Source organism: Hyperolius riggenbachi, chromosome 5 (genome assembly GCF_040937935.1).
Source record: "Hyperolius riggenbachi isolate aHypRig1 chromosome 5, aHypRig1.pri, whole genome shotgun sequence".
NCBI classification, from domain to species: Eukaryota; Metazoa; Chordata; class Amphibia; order Anura; family Hyperoliidae; genus Hyperolius; species Hyperolius riggenbachi.
The window spans coordinates 266,580,166-266,600,847 of record NC_090650.1 but is presented as its reverse complement, the minus strand read 5'-3'; the positions used below and the strand labels follow the sequence as shown (position 1 = coordinate 266,600,847).

The window sequence follows — 20,682 nt, the reverse complement described above, 5'->3', positions numbered from 1 at the left end:
CACTGCACTCTGGTTATTTTGTACTTATCGAGGCCTCTTAAGTGACGATGGAGGTGTCTCAGTGACGGTGGAGGCGTCTCGGTGTATCAGAGTTGCTCTCTTTTTGCATACACCAGTGTACTATATATTTTTTTACCTTTATTACACGATCAGCATTACATTTTTAAGCAATTTCGTGCCATCATGGCTCTTCTGTGAGACTTCATTAGATCAGCTAGTATTTACTTCCCACTCTGATCAATGAACCTCCCACAATCCTGACCAGTGTCCCGTTCACCTAGTCATCTAGCGATCACTATTTGGTGCTGGTCAGACTTGCAGAGAGCCTAATGTTTGTCCATTTTCTTGCTTCCAATATATCTTTACTGGCTGCCTACTACATCCCCACTCTTGCCAGGTGCCACTGTGATGAGAATGAATGTAAAAGAGAACCTGAAGCAAGAGGTATATGGAGGCCGCCATATTTATTTACTTTTAAACCGTACAGGCAGTTGGCAGTACTGCTGATCTCTTTGGCTGCAGTAGAGACTGCCCACACGTCAGAAAAAGTTCATATGCAACCATTATCTGGTGTGCGTTCTTTGCTTAATTCACGTCACATCTCAGTGGTTTTAAATGTTGAGGCTGATTGTTGTAAAAATAAAAATCTTTAGCAACCTCTATCACCAAAACTGGGATATTATAATAATAATAATATATACATACATACATATATTACACATGATAATAGAATGATTAGTTGTGCGTTGCTAAGAAATCATGTTACCATCATCTTATTTTTGAGGTCTTCACTGAATTTTTCAAAAGAAGAAATGAAGTTGCTTTCTGCAGCGTTGGAGTCAGGAGACTGGGACTGAGGAACCTCTTTTAAAGCATCTAAAAGGCAAATAAGTGTCCATTAGAAAATAGCATGCATAACGTCACTGAGTACTCCTTTTAATCTAAATTCCATGCACTGCATACACTCATGATGGCATTAGACATTACTGTAAGGGAAGAAAAAAAAAAAAAAAGAGGGGAATCTAGGTGACACTGTTTGTGCTGCTGTTTGCAGTCATTCTTCCCCTAAATGTCACAGCACAGTGCAACATGCTATGAAACACTTTCTAAATGTGTGCTGAAGGGACAATCTGCATTCAGAAGAGCCTGAACTTCCAAACTATAATATATATATATACGCACACACGCCCCTGGACAGCGATGGACATATAATGGAGAATAAAGGCTGCACCTACTTTCCTGAGTATTTAGTCCATTCACCCGGTGACCAACTGTGCCAAGTTTGAGAACCCTGCGATTAACAGTCTCAGAATGACTGCAGTTTACATTTTCCCATATAAAATGAAAGGTTGACATTTGATTGACTGTTTTATGCTCCACCAACTTTCCTTGAAATGTTAGCCTCGGGCATCAAGTGGCCAACTGTGCCAAGTTTAGGGAATCTGACTACTTATTGTGCGAACCACAGCCTTTTAAAACCACTTGCCGACCGCGCACTCATACCGCGCGTCGGCAAAGTGGCAGCTGCAGGATCAGCGACGCAGTTCTGCGTCGCCGGCTGCAGGCTAATTAATCAGGAAACAGCTGCTCGCGCGAGCGGCTGTTTCCTGTCATTTCACGGCGGGGGGCTCCGTGAATAGCCTGCGGGCCGCCGATCGCGGCTCGCAGGCTAAATGTAAACACAAGCGGAAATAATCCGCTTTGTTTACATTTTTACAACGCTGCTACAGTAGCAGCGTTGTAGTAGATCAGCAATCCCCGGCCAATCAGCGGCCGGGGATCGCTGTCACATGACAGCGGGGAGCCTGTTAGAGGCTGCACAGGACAGATCCGTTCCTGTGCAGCCTCCGATCTCTCGGGGAAGGGAGGGAGGAGAGGGAGAGGGGGAATCCTGCGGTGGAGGGGGCTTTAAGATGCCCCCCCCTCGCCACCCACAGCATGCAGGAGCGATCAGACCCCCCCAGCACATCATCCCCCTAGTGGGGAAAAAAGGGGGGCGGTCTGGTCGCTCTGCCTGTCATTTGATCTGTGCTGGGGGCTGTAGAGCCCATCCAGCAGAGATCTGAAAAAGCAGCGCTGGTCCTTAAGGGGGGGGTAAAGGCTAGGTCCTCAAGTGGTTAAATGATCCCATTTACGTGAATGGATGAAATCTGATTGGCTGTGTGTGGTTCCGCCCAGGTGTGCAGATGGGAGGGGGCGTGAGACCCCCAGAATAGATCTTCCCAGGTAGTAACGGATCTGGATACCAAGTTTTGTTGATGTATATAAACTGTAATAAGGTCATTCATCCTGAATCATAGGGGCTCAAGAAACATGACAGCATATGTGAAAATCTATTATTGTACATTTGTCTCCGCTTTAACAATAAAAAGGGGTGGAAAGGGAATACTCTAAAAAAACAAAAAAGAAGACGATGGTTAATAGTTCCAGATGGGGTCCTCACCCTACAAATATGATAAAGAAAAACATGAGATGGGTGAAGGCCTACCAAATGGAACCCTACAAATATATTTGTATATACAAATATAGTGATAAATATAAACTACTTTATTCAAAAATGAAAACACAGACAAATGTCATCAGCACTTGAACAGCAGAATAATTATGTATATGGATTCAATGGAACACAAAACTAACATGTTTACTCTCAGCATAAGCACAATGTGACAGTGGTTTTTTACTTGAGTTGACATGCCTGTACTATGAAAATACACTACAAAATTATGATAATTATGGCAGATTTTAAGTTATTTTAAGCAACCACTCTTCCACTTTAAATTCAACAGAAAAAAAATTTCAGTATTTTATAGAAACATGTACTGAAGATTTGTTCACCATTTATAGGTAAATACCCTAAATAAGTAGGTATAGTAATGTTACATTGTCATGCCATAAGGGTACCTGCAATATAAAAGACATCCAAGAGGACACTCCAACCAAAATGCCATTTACCATAGGTTTGATCAGTTAAGATTAAACCTCTAGCTTAGTCAATTCCATGTGAAGGAAGGCAGACAGTCCTGATGACAAGATGAAATAAGGGGGTGTTGTCACAGGAGATGAGGGGGTGGGGCCACCACTGAATACTCAAGGACACCAGTACCTGCAAATAAAATAGATCTACAGGAAGGAGCCATGTAGGAAAATCACTTTAGATAGACTAGGTTTTCCCCCTAGGTCTGCTGTATTAACCGATAAAATTTCTGTCTACTTGCCAATAGGGATTATCACTGAGATGCAAATAATTTCTCCTTGCATTCAAATTTAATGTACACTATATAGAGCTTGAAAATGAACCAATCAGAATTATTGGCCCAAGGTCAAGCTGCATAACATTACCAGCAAAGGTGTGGAAACAGAAGGAATAGAGGTACACAAATGTAAAAGATTGTCTTGGGAAACCCCTCTACACTAACACCACATACAATGACATTTACCTGCCACTTTATCACATGACCCGAACAGTTTGCGAGGTTTAAATACCAATTCCTCTTCCCCACTGAGGGTCCTTTTCCGTTTCTTTTGCAGATCTACTGTATAATCTGATGGGTATAGGAACAAGCCATTTCAACAAAACAGCAGTGAAAAATACTAAAGAAAAAAAAACACACTGTAAATGAAACCTCCCAGTCAGAAGCCAGAGCTAGCACAGTAAATATGGCCACATACCAACGTGACCAAAATCTGATTTTATATATACATATATACACATATATATACATATATATATATATATATATATATATATATATATATATATATATATATATATATATATATATATATATACATATACATATACATATACATATACATATACATATACATATATATACATATATATACATATATACATATATATATATATATATATATATATACATATATACATATATACACATATATATATATATATATATATATATATATATATATATATATATATGTATGTATATATATATATATATATATATATACACACACACACACACACACACATATATATATATACATATATATACATATATATATACACATATATACATACACATATATACATATATACACATATACCGTCATTACGTCATTACGACGCTTCTGACAGATACCACCACCCACAATTAGAACTCAGTCTGGCGCCAACAGGATAGGATATATACCACGGAGGGACCTACAGGGATTCCTATTGAGGCGCTTGATCCAGAAATAGATCCACTACGGGTAAGCTAGTTTCCTCTGTATACTACCACGCATATGAGCTATAGCACGCTGCCCCACACCTCAATAGCTGGTTCAGCAGCATTTGTTTGGTCTATTATACATTTGTTTTGATGTAATCTGGCACGTAGACTTTCTTATAATATGTCACATAGAGATCACCATGTGCAGATTTTTTCAGCATATTGCTTGGATGGCAGTGGTTTATGTTGATGTATTTTTATCAATATGTAACGATGTTTGTGGTTTGTCTTTCTTGCTCTCTTTCACTTTAGGTATATCTAAAAATGTTATACACTCCTAGAATTTGTACTATATAACAAACACCAAAAATGGAATTTCAGTTTTGCACACATTTGCATATATTGTCATTTCTGTATTAGGCGTCCCCTAGCACATCCTTTCTTTTTGTCTTTTTCCCCACAGTGTTTCTCCTATTTGATTGCCTGATGAAGCGGGAGCTTTGCCCGTGAAACGCGTTGCGCATTTTTTGGAGAATCCCCAATAAATTTTACTGTTATTAATTAACGGCTTATTGGCTGGTCTATTTTTACCTGAGTGGTGTGTCCACCTGCACCCCTCCTTTTAAGCGGGTTTTAACTATTTTATACTTGTTGGCGCCTCTGTCATTCTTGTTTTATCACTGAATAGTCCACCCCAGGTGGAGGGGATTTTCCCCATTTTTCTGTCTACAGAGAGCGACAATTTTAAACACCTGAGTGGGGTCAGGTTCTAATCGTCCCCACCTGCAGTTACAGTGGTTGCCTTGGAGGTAACCCAGACTTGTGAGTACATCCATCATTTACTTTCATTTTGTCTCCATCTGATTGTTGACATACTACACCATATTGGGCTCTCGGTCTCTGTGTGTTTTCTCTTTTTAAAGTATCTAATAGTGAACCCCTGAGTCCCGTGCAGAGTGTTCACAACGAATCACCCTCATCTGTCCGCCATGCTCCTTCCTGTTCATCCCTGCTGAGGCACTTGTTCTCTGTGGCCCGGCAGCATAGACAGTCGCATAACATGCCGCAGGGTCACAGGCAGCCAGCAGGAATGAAGACAGAAGGATCTGGCACTCTGCGGGGAAGCACTACTAGATAGGCAAGTCTTGAAGGGGTGTACTGCCACACCTTTTGTGCAAAATATTTCCATCCAGAGTAAACAATTTGTATTGATCTTGGCTGAAAATAAATGTTAATTATGATCAGATGGCCATGTTGGGAATCGATCTCCAGCAGATTCCATTGTGATGATCAAATCTGCCAGGAAAATTGATCAGTGTATGAGTACCTTTAACCTTCTGGGGATCAGCTGCCTAACCCCCCTTAAGGACCAGGAAATCAAAATGTGGACAGTGCAATACACATGTTACGTAAGTAGAGCAAGTACTTATCTACTTATGTGTTTTTTTCTGAGATAATATAGCTGACAGCTACTCTTTAACATACCATTTTCAGCTTCTTTGGGGGCAACTTTGCTGCAAAAGCCACTCTGAAAATCCTCCTAAAAGAGAGAAAAAAGCAGAAATAATTTGCATGCCTGCTGTATACACAATTTAACAGAAACGCAAGATGCATATTTATTTCCTTTTAAACAAAAAGTCAGAGCTCTTGATCTGCATGCTTGTTCAGTGTCTATTGCTAAAATAATTAAAGGGAGAGGATCAGCAGGACAGCCAGACAATTTGCATTGTCTTAAGCCCCATCTACATGATACGATTCTTTGTGCGATTCGATTACGATTCTATTTACGATCCGATTAAATCCAACTTGTCCGATCGGGATAAGTCGGATTTAATCGGATCGTAAATAGAATCGTAATCAAATTGCACAAAAAATCGTATCATGTAGATGGGGCTTAAAAGGAACTAAATATGTCATCCCCATATTCCTCTCACTTCAGGTGTGCAGTCCCTACATTGTTTTTACTCAAGGTTCACATAAAATTGTAAGGAATGGCGGACTCAGGTTTTAAGCATAAGAATAAGCATATATAAAGAAATGCTTACCTACAGCAAATGCATCAGGACTCAAGTACAGCTAGTGAGCTCAGCACTGACCTAAGCAGAGTCCGCCATTTTTGAACCCATGTTCATGGCAGGATGTTTCCAAACTGCTACAGTACATGAGTTTGCCATAGTTAACTTTTGTCCCAAAATGCCCAGCATTACCTCTAAAAAAGGTCATCTAGGTTGGAATGGCCAGTAGTGGGGGACTTCCCTATAAACCAGCCCTGCTACTATAAAACCTGAGCTGGGAGGAGTCACCTAGTCAGTGTGTAGTGTAAGGGGAGCTGAGTTGACAGGCTGTTCAGGGACAGATAGGGGAGTGTGGACTTGTGAAAACATATAGTGCTGCTGTGGTGGGTCACATAGCTTTGTACACCGACCCCATGATCACATTTTGATGCCCCAACAGCCTTTCAAGGGCTGTGGTTACTCCATTTCTGCAGCAGCTGCTGTTCCTGTGTAGCTACTGACCTGTTACCAACTGTGCAGTGCACTTCTATACTGTGTATAGGCATTGCATTTGTAATAGACTGGGTGTATTGCTCTTTTTTATGGTATTGTGTGAGCAGAACTGCGATAGGCCACAAAGGCCTCAATTCACTAAACTTATCTCCTGTCTTTAATAACTCTTCTAGAGTTGTTACCATGGTGATAAGGCATGTAGTATTCAGGAAACATTTTACCTCAGGCAAACCTAAAGTTATCTCTTCTGTCTTTAAGTTAACTCTTTAATCCTTAAAATAACTCCAGAGTTAAAGACAGGCTGTTCATTAACTGCGTGTGAAAAGAACTACAGAGGAGGTAAATTAACTACAGAAGAGGTAAATTAACTACAGATGAGGTAACGTAAGGAAAGAAGAGATAAAATAACGCTCTTACTGTGTGGAGGTAAGTTTTCTCTTGCCTTATTATCTCCAGCATGATCTTAGTGAATTGAGGCCATAGTCTTGTGAACCCATTAATGAGCCGTCATTAATAAGCCATCTTCCCCCTCCTTTGGCAATGGTTACTATGGACACCTCAACTCTGCTGTAAGGATATTTTCTCATCCTTTTTCAGGTTAGTTAACTAGAGAAGGGTGTTGGAAAAAACTGGTGCACAGCAATTCTTGCAATCAGAATTTCAGATTTGTCTGATCATATAGGAAAAAAGGGGTCTACCACAGATCAGTCAGAGGAGATCAGAAGGGGAGCAAGCGGATGCAATGTTCTAGTAACCTCAGTCTTTTGTGAAGTGGGCTCCAGAGATGAAGAGGGGCTGGATGATGAAGTGGCAGACCATCTCTGGGTTCCTGCCTTAGGCCAGGAGGAGGACAGCTTGGAAGAATACGGTAGGTGCAACACACAAAAGGAAGGTTTTTGGCCAAGGGCAATTCACAGAAATTAAAGGCAGTAGCTGTCCAGACAAAAAACAAAATCTGTTGGCACTCGCCTACAGCAACAGGCCACCACTGTTATCAGACCTTTCCTCATGTGCTTCTGCACTTTGGACTGCTTTTTCATAGCGGTGATATTACAAACCTAGACAGGAATAAGGATTGTGCATATCTATTACGTCTCTGTCCCTCACCTGAGTGAAGAAACCAAGTGTTATTGCAGTCACAGACATTACCAAAAGTTGAGAAAGCCAGCAGTTTGTTTTCCTTTTTATTTTTTATTGTAGTTAAAATACAGAAATGGTAGAACATTTATTTTTTAATAAAAATGCTTATATTTTTATTTTTACAATACTCCCTCCCTCCTCCGGCCATCCACTCACTGTGATCGGCTGTGATAGGCTTCAGGCTGTGATAGGCTTAAAGAGAATCTGTATTGTTAAAATCGCTCAAAAGTAAACATACCAGTGCGTTAAGGGACATCTCCTATTACCCTGTCACAATTTCGCCGCACCTCGACGCATTAAAAGTGGTTAAAAACAGTTTTAAAAAGTTTGTTTCTAAACAAACAAAATGGCCACCAAAACAGGAAGTAGGTTGATGTACAGTATGTCCACACATAGAAAATACATCCATACACAAGCAGGCTGTATACAGCATTCCTTTTGAATCTCAAGAGATAATTTGTGTGTTTCTTTCCCCCATGCACTGAAGTTTCAGGCTGCTCTTTTCTTCCTGCAAACAGCTTTGCCCTTGTTTGTAATTCCTCAGTATGTGAAAGCCCAGCCAGCTCAGAGGACGATTTATCCAGCTTGTAAAAGATAAGAGAGAAGAGAGAAGCTGCTCTAATCTAAATAACACACAGGCAGTGTGCAGAGAGGGGCCTGGAAGGGTGAGTTCATAGCAGAACCACAACACTGAAGAACTTGGCAGCCTTCCAGACACAGGCCGACAAGTCTGACAGGGGAAAGATACATTGATTTATTACAGAGACAGTGATAGTATGAAGTGCTGCAGTTAGCCAGAACACATTAGAATAGCTTTTGGGACTTGTAGGATGATAAAAAACAGGATGCAATTTTACGGAGTCTCTTTAAGCCTATCCCCGACGATCGCTTCTTTGTCCCCCAGTGGGACAGCCGTGTCACACGGCTGTCCCCAGTACAGCGCTGCCTTAGATTGCAGCGCTGTACATGTGCATTAGACGGCTGTTTAGCCATCCAACAGTTTCCGAGTGGCGAAGGCGGAGTTTTAATAGATTTCAGCATGAAATCTATTAAAAAGCGATGTGCAGTGTGTGGAAGGATTTGACCAGATAGATCCCTTTCTATTATGATCTGAGAGGGATCTATCTTTTGACCACAGTGAACTGTAGTATATAGCTAGAATGATTGTAGTGACCTTTACTAATCCAGATGACCCGGTCTCCTCCGATCCGTCCTCTAGTACATTTACTTTTGTAGCCAACTTTATACAACACAATTTTCCTCTTCCCTTTCCATTACCATAGGTAAAACACGGTCTGTATCAGAATCCTTTATTTCGCCAAGCATGACTGGGTCATGCCCGGAATTGGGTTTGGCACATACATAGATCAGCATACTATATATAAAAATTACATATAAACTGTGTACAGTACAGTAGGGTAACAATACAGTCTATGGAGGCCAACACTGAGGAAGTAGTGACTCAGGGAGAAAGAAGTACAGTGCAGTCACAGTGCCTTAACCACATCAGCAACTCGACCGTGAGAGTTGGGGGGGAGGGAGGACATGGGTGGAGTTTAAGAGGTTGGATGGCAGATGGGAAGAAGGAGTTCTTGTGTCTTGCGGTCCTAGTGTAAATGGCCTGAAACCTCCGGCCTAATGGAAGGTGACTGAAGTAGCGGTGACTTGGGTGAGATGGATAGTTTGCGATCCTCGGCGCTCTAAAGTTCAACCAGGAGTTGTAGAAGTATTGTGGAGGGAGAGGTTTCCCAATGATTCTCTCCGACTATCTGATGACCCTCTGAAGCTTGTGTCTCTCGCTGGCAGAGGAGCCAGCGTACCAGACCAGGATGGAAGAGCAGAGGACCGATTCAGTGGTGACTGGGTAGAATCTTGTCAGAACCTCTAGGGCCATACCAAACTTTTTTTTTTAGCTGGCAGAGTAACGAGTCTTTTCAGGGCTCTCACCAGGGTGGAGCTGGTGTTAGCTTTCCAGCTCAGGTTATTGGAGATTGTAGTGCCCAGGAGGCGGACACAGGAGACTTGCCACCTCGGATGTTGATGTAGAGCCGAGGTAGTGTGGGGGCCTGCCTCCTGAAATCGATCAGCTCGACAGTTTTAGCTGTATTGAGGCTCAGCCTGTTCTCCCTACACCTGTGACATAGCCTTTCAACCTGCAGACGGGTAGGTGGACTGAGGAGGCCAAGGGTCAACTACAAGCCTGCTTTGATAGCACGGACTGGTCGGTTCTCGAGGCTCCCTGCCTAGACGAATGGACGGAAAATGTCACCTCCTATATCCGCTTCTGTGAAGAGTCATGCATTCCAACAACGAACGTCAAAGTCTTCCCAAATAACAAACCTTGGTTCAATGGCAAGCTACGCCACCTACGGAAAATCAAAGAGGAAGCACACAAATCCGGCACCCCAGAGGAGTTCAGGGAAGCCAGAAACTCCTTAAACCGAGAGCTGAAGGCGGCAAAGCGGGACTTCTCAAACAAACTAAGACAGGACCTTCAGTCCAACAACACACGGGATGTCTGGAAAGGCCTCAGGGCAGCTACTAATTTCAAGCCCCCTCCCCAACACACACTTCCCAGCATTGCGCTAGCCGAGGAGCTCAACAAATTCTATTGCAGGTTTGAGCACCTTCCCACCCACTCTGAGGACCTAGCAATCTCATCCTCACCCGGGAAGCCTCCTGCCACACCCCCCCAAGCTGCCACTGCCCTCCAAGCACCGGTAACTGTTTGGGAGGCTGACGTATTACGGCACCCCCAGAAGCTCAACACCAGGAAGTCTCCAGGCCCGGACGGCATATCTCCAGCCTGCCTGAAAACCTGCGCAAGCCAGCTAGCCCCGATCCTAACGTCAATCTTCAGCAAATCCCTGACAGTGAGCAAGGTCCCTTCCTGCTTCAAGAAAGCGAATATCATTCCGGTCCCCAAGAAGCCAGGTGTTACGGAACTAAACAATTACAGACCGGTTGCCTTAACTCCAATCATCATGAAAATCTTTGAAAGGCTGGTTTTTCCCTACCTGAAGGAGCACACCGACACCAAAACGGATCCCCTGCAATTTGCATACAAGGCCAACCGGTCCGTAGAGGACACTATCAACATCAGTCTAGCACACATCATGGAACATCTGGACAAACCAAACTCCTACGCCAGGATCCTGCTTCTAGACTTCAGCTCCGCTTTCAACACCATTTGTCCAACCATCCTGTATGAAAACCTGGCACGACTTGGTGTTGACCCTAATCTGTGCACCTGGATCAAGGATTTCCTGACCAACAGGTCGCAGTTAGTCAGGATCGGCAGCTGCTCTTCCAGTGCTAGAATCACCAACACTGGTGCCCCGCAAGGGTGCGTGCTGTCCCCGATTCTCTTCTCACTGTACACAAATAGCTGTACCTCATCCGCAGACTCTGTCAATGTCATCAAGTTTGCGGATGACACCACCATAATAGGCCTCATAGATGAAAACGGTGAGCACGAATATCGTAAGGAGATTGAGCGGATCCTCAGGTGGTGTAAGGAAAACAAACTCGTATTAAATACAGCAAAAACTGTGGAACTAATTGTGGACTTCAGAAGGAACGCTCCGTCTCCCAGTCCAGTCTCCATTAATGGTACTGAGGTCTCCAGGGTACACAGCGCTCGGTTCCTTGGTACCACCATCACGGACAACCTGAAGTGGGATGCGAACTCCTCCGTAATTCAAAAGAAAGCCCAGCAGAGGCTGTTCTTTCTCAGGCAGCTGAAGAAGTTCGGGATGTCGCAGGAGCTAATGATCAGCTTCTACTCTGCCACCATCGAGTCTATCCTTTGCTCCTCCATCATTGTCTGGTACTCCGGGGCTAATGCAAGGGACAAACACAAACTCCAAAGGGTAATCAGTGCTGCTGAGAAGATCATCGGGTCACCCCTGCCGCCCCTGGACATCCTGCAGTCATCTAGAATGAGGTCCAGGGCAAACAGGATCATTCAGGACCCCTCCCACCCGGGCAGTCGCTTCTTCGTCCCCCTTCCTCTAGGTCGCCGTTATAGGACCATTCTCACCAAAACCACGAGGCATAAAAACACCTTCTTTCCCCAAGCGGTTGCTCTACTTAATTCATGCACTCTCCCAACCTGACACCCCCTAATCTCCCTCAGCCACCCCCCTGCGGAATACGCGCACAGAAGGAACTGTCTCCAGCTGGCCACGCAGTACCACATGTCACCGTACAGTAGGTCTGCTTTGCATAAAATAGTCCTGCCAACCTGAACTATGAACTGCTGCTGTCTGTTAAACTGACATCTGGGTGTCTCTGTAGCTAAAAATCTGTACCATGTGTTGTTTGCCAATTGCTGTCACTGTCTGTCAAACTGCGGTTGTGTCTATGTAGCAATTATCTGTACCATGTTGAGGTTGCTTCTTATGCCAATTGTGTTTGATGTTTTTTATGCCAATTGCCGTGTGTCCACAAAAAATTCCGGGTGCGGCTCCTGCCGCACTTGGCGAATAAAGTTGATTCTGATTCTGATTCTTTGGAGACTAGGCCAATGATTGTGGTTTCATCAGCAAATTTGATGTCATTGACAGAGTCAGCTGTGGATCTACAGTTGTTTGTGTATATGGAAAAAAGCGGCGGAGACAGGACGAAGCCCTGTGGTGCACCCGTGTTCGTAGACCTCGTTGTGAGGAGATGTCACCCAGCTTGATGGTTTGGGACCTGTTGGATAGGAAGGCAATGATCCACAGGCATAGGGTGGGATGCTGCCAGATCTTCCTGAAGTATGTGTGGGAGACGGTGTTAAAAGCTGAACTTAAGTCCAGGAGGAGGATTATGGCGTATAAGTCCGGTCTTTCCAGGTGATCGCTGATGAGTTCTAGGCAGATTATTTATGGCATCATCGGTGGATCTATTTGCTTTGTGTGCAAACTGGAAAGGATCAAGAAAGGTCGTTGTTGAGAGCTTCAGAAAGGAGGTCTCAAAGGTCTTCATAATTACGGATGTGCGGGCCACAGGCCTAAAGTTAATGAGGTCAGAGATGCCCTGCTTTTTGGGGACAGGGATGATGGTGGACCTCTTGAAGCAAGTGGGGACTCTGGCCTCCTGGAGACTGGTTGTAGATGGCGGTGAGGATGGGAGCAAGCTGCCGTGAGCAAGTCTTCAGGCAGGCTGGGGACAAACCATCAGGGCCATGGGCTTTCCTGGCGTTCAATGTTGACAGGTGGTGCATGACATCTGTCTCAAACATAATCAGATGGGGTGAGCCTGGACTCTAGGCATCTTTAGGGGCCAAGGAAGTAGCAAGCAGTGACCGATGTGCCCAAAGGTGCCGCCTGGCACTTGAACACAGTAAAATTTGCTTAGCCCCTCAGCAAGTTCAATGCTAGGTGGAGCATGTTGGGCCAGGGGGGGGGGGGGGGGAGGCTTGTAGTTGGTCGCTGTTTTGAGACCTTTCCATACAGCTCGTGAGTTGTTCGAGCAGAGGTTTTGTTTTACTCTCTCAGGGAAACCTCTCTTAGCGACTCAGTTCTCGGTTGAGGTCGTTTCTTGCCCTCCTATAGTCCTCCCGGTAGCCTGACTTGTACGCAGCTTCTTTACACTATCAAAGTTGCCGTAGTTAGAGAACCATAGCTTGTTGTTCGGGTAGACTTTGAAAGATTTGGTTGGAACACAGGAGTCCTCACAGAAGATGATGCTTGAAAATGGGGGAGAAACCGAGAGCCCAATATGGTGCAGTATGTTAATATGGAGAGATCTGTTGTGAATAAATGAGATGATTATACTCACAAGGGTGGGTCGCCACAAAGGCAACCACTGGAAAGGCCGGCGGGGAGAATTGTAACCTGACCCTGCTCAGGTTAAAAAGTCGCTCTCTGTGGATAGGAGAAAATGGGGATACACCCCTCCACCAAGGGTGGACTAGATAATATTGAAATACGATAACAGAGGCGCCAAGCAGAATAAAATTAGTTAAAATTGTTAAAAAGGGGGAAGTGGGTGGACTCACCTCCCTTCTGAAAAAAATGGCCGGACAATGGACAGGTTACTTACAGTCTAAAGTAACATTTATTAGTAACTCCAAAAGTGCAACGCGTTTCACGGGTAACAGTCCCGCTTCTTCAGGCAAACGATTATTTGGAGGGTGCAAAATCAGGTCATGAACCAGGTAGAGCGCCTCTGTCTGCTCTACCTGGTTCATGACCTGATTTTTCACCCTCCAAATAATCGTTTGCCTGAAGAAGTGGGACTGTTACCCGTGAAACGCGTTGCACTTTTGGAGTTACTAATAAATGTTACTTTAGACTGTAAGTAACCTGTCCATTGTCCGGCCATTTTTTTCAGAAGGGAGGTGAGTCCACCCACTTCCCCCTTTTTAACAATTTTAACTAATTTTATTCTGCTTGGCGCCTCTGTTATCGTATTTCAATATCACAGAAGATGATGTTTGAGGAGACATTATCCACTCACTCATCCAGGTTTGGCGCTCCCAGGGCCTTTCATCAGTACAGTTGAAGCAGGCTTGTAGTTTGAGCTTGGCCTCGCTTGACCATACTTTGGAGGACTTGAAGGACACCCGAGGTGACATGTGACATGATGAAATAGCCTAGTTATTTGTGTGCTTGGTAGTGTAAATACACGTCTGTTTCTTTTTTACTTTCTCTGCCTGAAAGAGTTAAAAATCAGGTATGCAAGTGACAGCTTCTGACCAGGTCAGACTATAGCATAAACTTCACTGATAATTACAGCTAGAAGACACTTTCCTGGCAGAAAATGGCTTATGAAAGCAGAAAACGGATAAAAAAACTGATAAAATTCATACATTTTAGCTCTGGCATATTTCAATGAATGTGTGAATGAGAAGAGGCCATGAAATATTTTTATTGAAATCTAAAATAAAACTATTGCATAACTTAAGAAAAAAGTTGTTTTTAGGAGGAGGATAGATACAATTGTTCACCTCATTTTTTTTTCACCTCGGATGTTCTTTAAGGGATGGTTTCGCTGACTCCAGGTGCTTCCTGCAGTTGGGGATAAGATGGATGAGACCGTGGTGGGAGGATCCAAATGCAGCCCACGGGACAGCTTTGTACATGTCCTTCAGAACCGTGCAGCAGTGGTCGAGTGTGTTCAGGTCCCTAACGTGCAGGCAACATGCTGGCGGTAGCGTGGCAGCTCATGACGGAGTTTGGCTCTGTTGAAGCTGCCCACGACTATGAACAGTGAGCCCAGGAGTAACGTCTCCCAACTGCGAGATGGATTCACTCAGGATGAGCACTGCAGATGTCTGGTGGGATGTACTCTCCCAACAAGGACATAAGAGGAGAACTCCCTTGGCGAGTAAGACGGCCTGCAGTTGACAAGTAGGAGCTCTAGGTCTGGGGAGCACTTTCTGGCTAGAACCAATGTGTTTGGGTACCATGCGGTGCGGATGTAGAAACAGATGCTGCCGCCTCTCTTTTTCCTAGAGAGGGTAGGGTTGCGGTCAGCTCGGATGAGTCTGAAGCATGGGAGCTGCAGGGAATCCTCCTGTAGCCATGTCTCTGTGAAGCAGAGGACTGGAGTATTTTTGCTGAGCTCCCGCCTGTCACTGAGGAGATGCAGTTCGTTCAGCTTGTTGGGGAGGGAGCATACATTTGCTAGGAGAACTGAGGGAATGGCTGATCACAGACCTTTTCTCTTCAGCCTCGTGAGAGCACCTGAACGACAATCCCATCGCCGCTGGCTTGGTCGGGGACCTGGAGCAGAGGCTGAGTTGCTGGACCGGACTTCAGACAGAACCAAAAAGCAGCCTGCCCAAGGGGGTGGAGGAACCAAATGATTCCAACTGAAGGAGCCGCGTCATGCTAAACATGATACGCGGTGTGGGGGGTAGCATGGGAGGAGCAGACCCATGGCAACTGGTGTGGGGCGAGGGGTGTGTGTGTGTGTGGGGGGGGGGGGGGGCGGAGCGCCAGCGGCCACTGGCGGGTGACATATCTTGACATTTTTTAAATCCAAAACAATTTATCAGTGTCCCTTTATAGCTTGGCTTCTATTGATTTGTGAATTAAGGATGGAGTTAAGCCGCTGACTAGTAAATAACCTACTGGTTGACAGTATGTAAAATGGCTGATAGGGTGGGCTAAAACCATTTACCTTTTGTAAGCTCTTTATCAGTGGTGCACCTTCTGGTGAAGACATTTCCTGAAGTGGATCCATTATATCTTGGTCCAGATCAGACACCGTAATTGTACCTACAACATTCAAGATCGGGGTATAATTAATCACTAAAACATAAGCATTAGTCTAAGCAGAATGCATACTTGTCACTAAATTACAACACTGCAATCAAAAGGTTTGTAGGTGGGCACTCCGTCACATAGGTTCCGGGTGCTTGATACAGTGGGATAGGCAAAGCCACGTGAGATCAATCTCAATGAAGGGAATCAGCACACTGATTTTCAAGCACACACGTTCGAGCCATTTGTCTCCACAAAAGTAAACAGACAATTGTTTCATAGGCCGTGCGGGGTACCCCTTTATCAAGGTGTGTGGTTACGCCTTGATAAAGAGGGACCCTGCGCAGCTCCCAAAACAAACCGCGTGCTTGCTGGAAAATCGGTGTACTGATACTTTCAAGTGAGATTAAATTACAACACTGGCTTCCTACTCAACTCAGCTAGTAATGTTTGCTAAAAGAAGCCCTAATCCGGTAAAAAAAACCTCTGACTTCCCAAGGCAGTTTGTCCCATAACCATTTGATCTCCACCAAACAAGGAATTCAATGTTCAGGCAAGCAAGTGAGTGGCCATTTTAGCAGTGCCTGAAAATGACAATTAAGCTTGTCAAGAAGCTTCATGTCATTAAATCCCTACCAGCCAACTGCATGGATGCCCCCTCACACTATGCATCCCTGAGTTTTTTTTATGAATGTCTGGTCCTTTGATCTGCACTACACTGGTGTGTATATAGGCATTTGATTTTTTTTTTTTTTTAGTTCAATGTATAATTTCTCACCTGAAGAATGGAAAGATCATTTGTGTGTGTGTGTGTGTGTGTGCACTTTTTTTTTCTATGAGCTTGTTCTTCTATCAGAGGCCTGAGAGTTGGAGGGATTATGTGCAGTATATCTTAACTGTTCCTAGCACTGCACTCCTCTAGACAGAGAATTCAGATGTGGGTCCTTGGTTTTGTTGGAGCAATTTCTTCCTACTACTGGGACCACTTTGGTCATGACTTTCACAATCCTCTCTAGGTCCTCTTTTAACCTGCTGGGCGGTATGGTACCGCCGGAGGCTGCCGCTCAGGCCCTGCTGGGCCGATTCTCATCAAATAAAAAGGAGCACACGCAGGCGGCACTTTGCCAGCCGCGTGTGCTACCTGATTGCCGCCGCAGCGCGGCGATGCGTCGCGTGCAGCGGCGAAAGAGGGTCCCCCCAGCCGCCCGAGCCCAGCGCAGCCAGATCAAACAGTTCCGGCCAGCGCTAAGGGCTGGATCGGAGGCGGCTGACGTCAGGAAGTCGGCTGACGTCCATGACGTCACTCCGCTCGTCGCCATGGCTCATCGCGGCCCTTCTGGTTACTTCTGATCGCCAGAGGCGATCAGAAGTGCGCATTAGGAGTACCTTCTAGTGGGCTTTCATGCAGCCAACTTTCAGTTGGCTGCATGCAATAGTTTTTTGTTTTTTTATTTAAAAAAAAACGTCCGGTCGCCAGCCTGGCGATCTTAATATAACGCCAGGCAGGTTAAGCCTTTGTACTTCTCCAGCTACTCATACTCCTTCCTGATATTGTCATCAGTACAGCTAGATCTATCACCAGTGTGTCTTCTGGTCCTCATCTACAATCACAGAGTCTTGTTGGATTGGCCAGTACCTGTTTGTCCATCTGGACCTGTAAGTCCCATGAGATCTTAACATTTAGAATCCACGATCTTCTGCAGCATCTCCCATCTGGAGGTTCTAACCCATATGCTGTGCAGATGTTCCTGTACATGAGAATAGCGGTTTGATTGTGCTGCTTAGTGTATGGATGTTTCTGCTAGCCTCTTACACCCTGCCACTATGCATTGGACTGCCCCTGCACAACTTGCACCTTGGATACTGTCAAGTGTGGTAAATTCCTGCTTCAACTGATCTGGTTTTTAGCACATGTTCTGGTGCTGTATCGATCAGTGCCTCACTGTTTTGATTGAGTCAAGCCCTTTCCAGTCACTAGTAGGATTCCTCAATGTCAGCCACCTCAGCTATCTGTTGATGGTACATCCCATGTAGGGTTTTGTCTTGCCATGGCACCTGCTCGGTTTGCTGTTCACTCCATGTCTGCTGCTGCCTCAGGCATTCTCTCAGCAGGTCATCTTTGGGTGCCATCTTACTGATGTACACATGCTCTGTTTCCAACTGGTGTGCAATCTCTGAAAATTACCGTATTTTTCAGACTATAAGACGCAGTTTTTCTCCCCCAAAAGTGGGGAGAAAAAGTTACTGCGTCTTATAGTCCGAATGTAGCACAAATCTACCTATCCTGGCGCTTGTCTCTATTCTACTGAGGTGCGCAGAGGGGAGGCAGCAGTGCGATCCATAGTGTAGCCAAGTATTACTGATGTAGCCGCTGTAATTACCGTGAATGCTTTTCCTTTGATCTTATTCTTCAATTATGCCCCGCAGCAGCCGCTGTAATTATTGGCAGTGCTGTAGCTTTGATTCCTGTGCCACTTCATGCCAGCGCATCAGCGCGATCCCAGCTGACAGGCACATCTTCAGCCGCTATAGCGGCAGAGTCCTCTGAGGCTTCCGTAGTTCCCTGTTTACTGGCGTCCTCTGATAACCACGTGGGTCGCAGGTCATCAGAGGGCGCCAGTAAACGGAAACGGGAATCAAAGCTACAGCACTGCCAATAATTACAGCGGCTGCTCCTATGCCGCTTGGAAGCGCTGAGGATCGCGGTGCTGCTAGGCCAATGGATCGCGCTGCTGCGGGGCATGATTGAAGAATAAGATCAAAGGAAAAGCATTCACGGTAATTACAGCGTCTACATCAGTAAGACTTGGAAACACTATGGATCGCACTGCCTCCCCTCTGCGCACCTCAGTAGAGTCATTTGCAGCCTGTACACCGAGACCAGACCCAGCTACTGCCACCCATGCTGGTAAAAACCTGAAATGTAATTGTGATTGATTAGTGTAGCTGGGGAGGATGGGGGGTGTTCTGTAATGCAGTGTAGCTATGGGAGCAGCAGGGGTGTAGCCTGTCAGTGTAATTTAGACAAGAGACATCTTTGGCGAGTGGGTAGGAAAGGTCCATAAGACACTCCTGGACCATGGACTCCCCTAGGATTAGTATTTTTTTTCCCCTAGTTTTTGCTCTTTAAAACTAGGTGCATCTTATAGCCCAGAGCATCTTATAGTCCGAAAAATACGGTACACTTCAGATGGAATCCTCCCTACATTAAAAGGAGCTTCCGGGTGCTCACCTTGGCAGTCTGCATGTCATCCTACTATGTCAGCTTACTTTGCCAGAAGGGTATCTGATGACTGTCAGGACATTGTATTGATGGCCTGGGTCTTATTCCAACCAATATGCTGGCTCTTCAGGAAATGGGTTACCCCTTTGGGGGTACTTAGGTGTTGCTATCTACATATCACAACTTGCAAATTGGATGATACCTTAGGTTTTTCAGTTTTATTCATTTCTTATCCATCATGTATTTTCCAGGCCCTTTTCCACTAGTGGCGATTGCGATGCTGAATCGCAAAATCACAAACCGTTAGTGATTTTTAAATTGCTACGGTTTGCTTTTGAACATAGGAATCGCGGTAGGTCATTTCCACTACCGCGATTTGTTTTTGACTCAAACGTGATTGCGCCGCGGAGCGATTTTGCTATGCAGTGCATTGCACGATCGCAAACGCTGGGAAAATGTGTTCACTTTGCTGAATCGCAATCGCTAGTGTTTAGCGCGAACGCTAGCGATTGCTAGTGGAAAAGGGCCCTAAGACGACCATCCCCCCCCCCAAAAAAAACAAGAGGGGGAAAATGTTGGTGCATCTTACGGTCTGAATGTGGTGCTGCAGAATGTGCTTCCCCTAAATCAGTGGCAGTGTAGGCGTCTGAGCTCACCGCTTTCGCTTTCCCCATTGAACACTAGGGTTCCCTGCACTCGGATCTGCTTGGTGGCAAGGTCTCCAAGCTAGGCTAGGTTTGGCTACCCTCACTGATTTACACTGTGCTACAGCCTACATGAAGGATTCCTCCATCCCAAAAGCGGCGTTTCTTTTGCATGACTCTTGTCCTTGTGCTCCTGCTGCCTCCCGCTTCCTCCTCCACTGCATTTTATGCCCACATGTCCTGTCAACATAGAGAACAATTTGCCATCTTACATGCTGCAGCCTGTATAAAGCATCAGTGTGACTTTCACCATGGGCATTCTTCTGTGCTATAGCTTTAAAGGCCCCTTGCTTGACTTTTCAAGCGCAGACCCTAAGGTACAGAAGAATGCCCGCCAGTGTATAGCCAGCAAAGCCGTCGCTCCTGGGGTCGGAGGAAAAGTCACAATGATGATTTATACAGTCTGCAGCATGTAAGATGGCCAGTTGGTAAGATTACTCTTTCGATTGACAGGACATGGGTGCAGAAAATGCAGTGGAGGAGGGAGCTGGAGCATTAAGCAGCTAGGAGGATCTGTGCAAAGCAAAATAAATGCCATCCAGTTCAATAGAGTGTCCTCCAGAGCTCTGTCCTCCAGAGCACTGGAGGACAGTTTGTTAAATGGGAAGTATTCCAGCAGCCCAGGAAACAGTTAAGTGTCACTCATGCTGAAGGCTGGATGCCCGAAACAGGATTGCTGGTAGAACATTCCACAAGACTGGGGGATCCTATAACCGGTAATATGCATTT

At 45.1% G+C, this 20,682-nt stretch overlaps 1 protein-coding gene across 1 annotated transcript in view; it reads right to left on the bottom strand.

The window, feature by feature from the left end:
- LOC137517642 (synaptonemal complex protein 2-like) overlaps window positions 1-20,682 on the bottom strand; it is a 45,889-nt gene that overhangs the window by 24,501 nt on the left and 706 nt on the right. Inside the window, exons 2-5 of the mRNA XM_068234628.1 lie at window positions 15,944-16,041; window positions 5,667-5,721; window positions 3,438-3,542; window positions 767-876 (exon numbers count right to left, since the gene is read on the bottom strand). Coding sequence (XP_068090729.1) covers window positions 767-876; window positions 3,438-3,542; window positions 5,667-5,721; window positions 15,944-16,041 — 368 coding nt within the window. The remainder of the gene's footprint in view (window positions 1-766; window positions 877-3,437; window positions 3,543-5,666; window positions 5,722-15,943; window positions 16,042-20,682) is intronic.